The 8,305-nt window shown below is 39.7% G+C and overlaps 1 protein-coding gene across 1 annotated transcript in view; it reads right to left on the bottom strand.

Moving 5' to 3' along the window:
• LOC104496602 (voltage-dependent L-type calcium channel subunit alpha-1D) overlaps window positions 1–8,305 on the bottom strand; it is a gene marked incomplete at both ends in the record, with an annotated part of 98,359 nt that overhangs the window by 64,206 nt on the left and 25,848 nt on the right. Inside the window, one exon of the mRNA XM_010139746.1 lies at window positions 2,907–3,076. Within this exon, the coding sequence (XP_010138048.1) occupies window positions 2,907–3,076 (170 nt within the window). The remainder of the gene's footprint in view (window positions 1–2,906; window positions 3,077–8,305) is intronic.

Here is an 8,305-nt window from a genome sequence, read left to right as displayed (position 1 = left end):
CCGCCCGCCGCAGCCCGGCTACACCCGCGGTGCTCCGGAGCCGATGGAATTTTCTTCATCTAGGAACTCATAACAGAGACTTACAACTGTTCCTCGAGGCGTATTTACACTTCTAGTAGGTATAAAGTCTTCCCTCGTTCGGCAGCACTGAATACCTGCCCGCGATCAGCAGCAGAGATGTACAAATACCAAGGGTTCATCTATAAATGACTTAATGACTTCTCCGGTCGGAAATTTTTAAATGCTGGGCTTGCAGGAACTTTTATAGATGATGTAGGAAGGTATTAACCACTGATTTAACTGCCTTTGCCATCTGTAGCTTTTCCTGCCACAGACAGCGCAGATCTGTATCCTAAACCCAGAGCTCTTCCGCATCGCTGAAGAGCATTATGGTGATCTTCCATCACCATGAATCAGCAGTAATCTTGATCACCCAGAGGTTTAGGTAGCCAAAGCAGGGACGTAGCAGCCTAGAAGCCTGCAAACGATTATTTTGCCTGAGGTAGGCCCAACCCTAACTTCTGCTTCAAAGGCAGTTCTAGAAACACATCAGCAGTATACTTGGACTGAATCTATTACCTAAACTCAAAGAAAAGATTATTAATCTGGTGACAACGAGCTAAATTTCACCTGGATCCCAAAGAGGTGGCTCGTTTATCATAAACTATGCTCCTACCCCAAAAGCTTCCCATGGAATAACAGGATGGACAGATAGCTCGTGCCCGTCTCTCCTCATACCTCTCCACGCAATGCGATATGCCACAGAGCATGTCCTGCATGCGAGGAGGTGGAGCAATTCGGCAGCCCTTCCTCCTCTACATCCTGTTGCAGCCGGTATTAAAAATGAAATTCAGAGCTACATATTTAAGCACACATGCACACACCCAGAGGAGCGTTAAGATACTGCCTGTTCACTAGAAATTTCCATTCAATATACATACATATGTCTGAAATTAAATTCTTGGAGTTTGTTTTAAAGAGTCCTTTTAATTACTTTTCCTCTCCTATTTTTACTCTGCAAATCTCCTCCAACTCCTAACTTATCCTATAATTATGTCTAAGTTAACAGTCTAGAGCAAAAGCCCTCTCGAAATCAACAATTACGCAAACAAGTATTTTTCATTTATGAAAGACCTATATGACCTAGAAGCTGTTTAAGGCACGTTGCAGCCAATGGTTCTTTTGCAGCATAACAACAAACATCTAATTCGAACAGGATGCAAAACATTCCTGGGATTTCACCTGCAAACGTGCAAACCAAGTCCGTCAGCAGCATCGCCGACAGCGTGGGTGTCTAACGCTCTGTGCAATTTGGCATCACCTACAATCCTGCATGGCAGCGTTGTGCATTTACACCACAAAATGTGCAATCTTTTACTTCTCAGTCTTAGGATTTTACACTGATACTCAAACCCATAGCTTACGTACTCCTTCCATACCACAGTAGTAGCAAAACCAAACTGTAATGAACTTCTTGGCTTTTCTGCTCTGCTCTAAATAAAAACTCTGTTTGTGCTACAGATTTTCATCTAGACAAATTATTGCTTTCTGGGTGATGCTGACATCAACATCAACCCACAAGTTCCTTCCAGTTTCTCGTAAAATCATTGTTTGCTTCCAGTCAATAACACAGATTCATACCCTGCTTTTATTGTGAACTAAAGGACTAATAAAATTCTGAAACTCAAAACTATATATAAAGATTTTAAAAAACCTGAACGACATGCAATACAAAAATAAATTTAAAACCAGATACCTCAACACCAAACCATGTCATTTCACTATTTTACTAGCACTGAAAAGTACTATGGTTTAAAGAACAGTTTGCAATAAATTAGAAGCACAAGAAGAACACTAATAATTATTTCAACACAGAAAAAATATTCAGAGCTGCCTCTGACAAACCACTTCTAGATGCATCTTCTTATATATATTCAACGGTATCTAAACTAATAAAAACTGTGACTTTCCAGCGTCACAGGAACAGTAAGGGGCTATTTAGTATTAGTATATATACTGAAATTTGTACTTCAATCTCACATTTGGTATTATATCATAAACCACATCCTGAATCCACATTTATGTACAGCACTAAAAGTTCTAATGAAAATTTTAACCACTGGTGTGTAAACATGGCTAAAAAGATAAAATAACCTCTCCTAAATGATAGTATTAAAATATTGCTGCTACTCAGAATTTCTGACATAGGGAAATCACTTATATCTTTTACAGTTGCTGCAGTATCAGGAAACTAACTTGATTCTTTCTGTTAGAGCTCAGGTCAGAGGGCCACTACAGCAGAACCACCTTTCCTGTAAGACACTGAACACTACTGCCAAATAAATACACCATAAGTGATAATTGTATTTCTTAGTATCAGTCAAAAAACACACAAGATTTCATTTATTCCACGCTCAGTTAGCACATCTAGTAAAGAAGATTTTACATAGTTTTCTTGTGTATCAGAAAGAGCCAGAATATCATTTCCCCACTTCAAAACTCAAAAAAAATCCTCACTACTAGCAAAAGGCTATTTCTTGACAGTAGTTTTGGCCATATTTTTTAAGCTTTCTATATTATTATTATTTCTGTCACATGTTCATATGGGCAAACATATTCTTCTAGACTCAGGATTTACAATGATACTTGATGGCACATAGTTTATACACGCTAACTTTTCACAGAACCCAAACAACGCAAAGGTTTTAAGTCTCCACAGTGATTTGTACGTGGACAGCTCAGAGCACAATTTTGTGGTACGATTCTGAATCGTCTTCCGTGACTAAGTATCAACATTTTAACTGCTCGAATGTGTCATCGGATAGGCTGCATTCAGCCCAGCGTAAGACCCCTAAAAGCAGTCAAACTGCCCCACGCAGAAGTATTAAAGAGTAAGGAATACGTACTGTTGCGCTTGCCTTCTTCATCAGCCTCTTCATCATTCTCAGGGTCAATGTCTTCTGCCTGCGTAATCCAGTCTAAATAGCCCTTCAGATCTTCTTCAAGCTGCTGTTTTTCACGTAGCTTCTGAAAGTCCCCTCGGGCTTTGGCTTTTTCTCTTTCCTTGGAAAATTCTCTATCAAATTCAGACAAAGCAGAAAAACATACTGATTGTCAAATTCCCAGGCATTTTGACCTAGGTCTCGACACTGCAGAATAACACACTGACACAAAAATAAACTGAACAAACTACAGTGAAGATTTGAGAGCTTCTTTGAAAACGAGACAGTGGTGCAAAGAAGTCATGGCAAATCCCTATCACAGTTCATCAAAATTTTCAGATCTTTTAAGACTTAATTGAAAATTATGCAGTATTTTTGACTCTCCCCACATGGGAAGAGCCCTGCAAACCCACCCCCCATTTAGTTACATGCTCTTCTATACGGATTTTTAAATCAATTTTATCTAACGCCTGTGAAGAGGAATTGATTTGCAGTAATGAAGTAAATTCAGAGAGGTGAGTATCCTAAGTGAAAAAGGAAATTCTGGCAGCCAGTTCTAAAATCCTTCCTCTTCCAGCCACAGCTTGTTGGCCATGTCCAACATACTTATTCCAGGGTATGATTCACAGGGTTCCACTGAGCTCTCGCTCAACCGCAGGAGGCACAGACACCGGTGCTGTCTTTTGTCCTTTGCCCTCTGCAACACAACTTAGAGACCCTGTTCTCGCAGATCAGAAATGCATCCTTTTGTAGAAAGTAAATCCTCTGCCTCATTGCTCTAATCAAGACAATGTATTCGACTGTCTGCCTACCCCTGTTCACGACTGGGGTCAATCCCTAAATTATCATGGAATAATAATTAATTAGGTCATGTTCTTTGAGAAGGAGATTGGATAAAATGGCCTTCCCAGGTCTCAATTACCCATACATCTCCATTTCCCTTGATAATTGTCTTGAGTCAAACATCATTAAGTAAATTCTTGCACCATGACATTTCATATGCCACTATAATTACAACATTTGGTGGGATACACAGCTCCACATCGAACTTCCTTCACCAAAAGGATCAAACATTTTCCAATTTATCTATCAATATGTATGATGAGGTGTAGGCAAGCATCTTTTGAACTGTCTTGTTACTATGTAACAACTCAGTATTTATGCATAACCTGTTAATCTTACAATGGGGCAGAAATTAAACCTAAAACATTACTATAGTAATTTCATTTACTATGAATTTGCAACTGATGTATTTATTGTGAGCTTCCACTTCAAAATATTCCCTAATTAATACACTCTCAATGGAAAAAATTTTTAACAACTCAGTAATATCCTTTTTCAAGTGGAAAAATATGAGGAAATTAGTGTAAGACTTGTAAAACATTTTAGCAAGGTGAACACAATTATCAATAGATTGTTGCCCTGCTAATAAAATACAGCAGAATAATAGAAAGTCTCCTAATTTTCCTCATGGTATTCCAGTACGGTAACAGACATTACTTATTTGAATTGCAAAGATAAAATCTCTCTGGGGGATTTTTGGTTGTTTTTTATTTTTCTTTTATTTACAGTCTTCAAACATCTTCCAAATTTCCGCTTTCACATTAATAAATCTAAGAGTTAAGCTCTTTACATGCAACCATACAGAATTTGTATTTTTCTTTAATACTACATTGCAGAAGATAAAAAGCCTTCTGTCACAAAAGAGGCAGGCACAACACCCTTCACAGCTGAAGACTTAATTAAACCAAGAATTGGTTTGGCAGGCGGAGATCACCCTGCTCCATCTGATGGCACTGTAACAAAGCTGAAGAATGCCAGTGCTTGCTTTGCATTTCCTACCCTTCTCCTGGCACCCAAGGGCGAGGTCCTTCAAAAGGCCATTCTTCACAAAAACGCTTGTGAAAGAGAGAGAACAGCAGATCTCTGAGAGATAATTTCTTCTTAAAAAATCAAAACAAAAAGATTATTTTGGCAGAAGATGTCATAAGCCTGTAAGAAACCATTTGGTTACGGAATGCTGAGTATAAGCTTCTCTTCAAGGAGAGACCACCCCTGACATCTGAGTGAGGCAATATACCCATGACTCTCCAGGCAGTATCTTTGACAAAAAGAGCTATCATGGCATCGTATGAAATCAGAAGTAACAAGCCTTGATAGCTTTTACAAAAGATTCGTGTTTTGTTAACTTCTTCGGGTGTATTTCATTAGGGTAAAGGATATGTGATGTGAGAGTAAAGGAGAACAAAAGCTACTGTTATTTTATGGAGTGAAGTGAAATTTAATTTATTTTCTCATATTTAAATTTTCATTCAGTGTCATTTAAAAGTGAAACAGCTGGCAAGGCTGATACAGTCAACAGCACTTCCCCCACGAGTGAGCCAGCCACCTTTTAACTCTGACTTGAATTGCAGTAGCTGCACAGAGTTAACCACAGGGCTTTTATAGACACAGCTAACTGACCTTTCCCTTTAATACACGCAAGTCAGACTGGCCTTGTTAAACGCTGCTGCAATTTATCCGTAGGAGGAGATGAAATGGTCCTTAATTTCCATGATATTTTAAAATTATACTTTTATTTTTAAAACCGGACTGTTTGTAAGGCAGTATAACTCCTGAGAAGACAGTATTTTCTTCAGGGGAGGGAGGAATCCGGCTCTATGGTATTTTTTCCTACCACAGTCACAATGCAGTGACATCCCTTAGACACAGGCATGTACTATATTCCTTTTACTGAAATACCATGAATAAGAAAGAAATTAATGGAATTGGTATGTAATGGTTTCCTGTTAGCAGAACAAAAGTAATTTTTTTCCAAGAAACAAGAAGTCATTTGAAAAAGATGATGGGAGTGAGATGAGGGAGGCACATGGGCTCTTTAAAACTTCTGACAAAGACATTAAGACAACGAAAGATTTGAGTATTTAGACAAAGATATGTAGACATTGGCTGATCTTCTGGAAGGAGGAATAAGGCAGCTGCTCCTGCAGCATTTCATGGCTATGGAGGGCTCAGACTGGATCCGGGCAGAAAGAAAAGCTTTCGGCTGTTTCAGCAGCACAGGTACTGGCGTGGTTAGACTAAGGGCCTGACCTGGCCTCCCTGACCGTCATCAGCCCAGCACTTGGCCCAGACGCCTATGAAGTTATTTAAGACACACTACTTGTGGTAAATGAACTTAAGCTCTGTCAATATTTGGTTTCACAAGCGCCTGTACCAAGAATGACCTTCAAAATACAGATTTCATTCTGGTTTGATAAAACGACCTGGATCTGGCATTTGAAAGTGTGTATTGGGGGGATGTTATTCATTGACTAAACTGACAAAAAATGTATTCAATGGGCAGGTGTGACTATGCTGGCATTCATAAGGGTCTCTTCAATAAAATGTGATTTAAATCAGTCTCCACCCCAAGTTACAAACTGAAAAATCCTGAGGAGCTACTCTGATTTGACACCAGCACATACGAAATGAAAATCAGGCATATTGCCTGTAAAATTTCAGTTTAAAAATAAAACATTCAAGTAATTTTCATACAGCATAGGACTCAATGAACATTTTTTGGTCCTAATTTCAACGATCAGAAAAAGCCAAGCTGTCTCGTATTTTAAACAATAATATACTTCAAAATGAAGACCTTAGGCTAGCAGGGTTAGAAAGAGCTTTTTGCAAACCTCTACTTCTGAAGAATCCTATAAAGCAGACCTGCCTAACTTGTATAACATCATGGCTTGGCTTTGCAGACGAAGATTTGGGAAGGGCTTTCCCCACGCTTACTGCAAGCGCGCTGATGGCTGAAAAGGCCAGTGCGGGATAGGCAAGACCGGTTGCAAAGAGCACAGCGGAAGGTCTCCTTGGGTGGTACAGTCGAGGCACGGTTCTTTCTGTGCTGTCTTTTCTCCTCGAGACTGATTTGCCATGAATAATTACCTGTTTGCCTTCAAAAATATCTTTTCTTCAAAACAGTCTATTCCTACCTAGATCGAGGCAATTCAGTTCTTGATTTCACTGCAAATGCAAATAAATCAGATGACCCAGCCCCAGCCAGCCTGATTTTGATCTAGGTAAATGACTGAAAATTGCAGCATATGACTGTATCATGTAAACTGAATAAAGCTTCAAATTGCAGCCATAGTGTAAATAACTCAGTCAATTGGACCTGCAGCAGAAAGGAGACATGACTTACAACTAAATGATAAATGGACACTCACCTACATAATCTAATTTATTTTAGTGATAGCTAAGATACTATTTAAAATGCAAGTTTTATTTCTATTGCCCAAAATTTCCTTGTCGTCTCGCAGAAAGATGATCCCAGTTCTCTGTTTAGGCACAACACCACCATCATCAATGGTTGTTGAGGCAGAAGCACATAAAATGCAGGTTTTGAGTTCAAGCTTCAACAGTCTGGGGCAATCATTTCAAGGCCAGGTTTTTCTTTCTTCAACAGAGTGAAATAACTCCTGCCTATATGCATCAGCCAGGCATGGCTTGAGGCAACAGGGTGGCGCTGGCAGCAGGGAGTACCTCCTGGGCCTCAATTACAGCTCTCTGGTTCTCACACCTTTGTTTGAGGCAGAGTCATATTAACCAAAAATCCCAAGCAAACGATTTGCTTAAATGTCAGCATCTGGTATACTCTCCCTTCTCTCTGTAACTCACCCACAGAATAACTAAGGAGACACCTATACTGGCTTCTTAGCTCAAAGTTCTTCCGTGGTAAAGGCTTTCATAGGGCCTTCGCTTGAGGGGGCTTGCGCAGCAACACGTGTTGTGGTATCTCCTGTGCATCACTAGGCATTGACGATGGGAAATAAACAGTCACCTTCGATGTCTCAGCATAAGGCAGGACACTAATTCTTCGCTGGCAATATTAGCGTCCTCTGGTGTCATTGCAAACACAGTGAGAGAGAGAATTCATCTACTGCAGTAAGTAACTTACTGCACACAGTGGAAAGTGTTCTGCTAATGCTGTATGTAGAACTGTCACCCAGGCATCCTCGACTCTCATTTATTCACAGGGAACAGACCACGATAACAAAAATGTACTCACAAAAGTACAGTGTTGGCCACCAGACTCACGGGAGAGGTTTCGCAGTGGTAACCATACCAGCCAACAAGCTAACAGAATCAAACCACAGAACTCTAACTGCTTCAGCTGTACAGATAAGCACGGACAACCGCTCACAGCTGGGTGTCATGTCTAACAGATGTAGAGACATAAAAAAGGTTAAGTAATATCACATCTTTAAGTACTGGAGATTTGTATATGTCACTGCTACCCCTTCTTTTAGAAATAATAAAAACTCATAGACTGAACACTGTAGAATTATTTCTGCACCACAACAAAATTTCCAGCAGGA

This window comes from Buceros rhinoceros, unplaced genomic scaffold (assembly GCF_000710305.1).
Source record: "Buceros rhinoceros silvestris isolate BGI_N320 unplaced genomic scaffold, ASM71030v1 scaffold12267, whole genome shotgun sequence".
In the NCBI taxonomy this organism is placed as follows: domain Eukaryota; kingdom Metazoa; phylum Chordata; class Aves; order Bucerotiformes; family Bucerotidae; genus Buceros; species Buceros rhinoceros.
The sequence above is the reverse complement of the archived record's forward strand: the minus strand, read 5'-3'. Positions and strand labels throughout refer to the sequence as shown.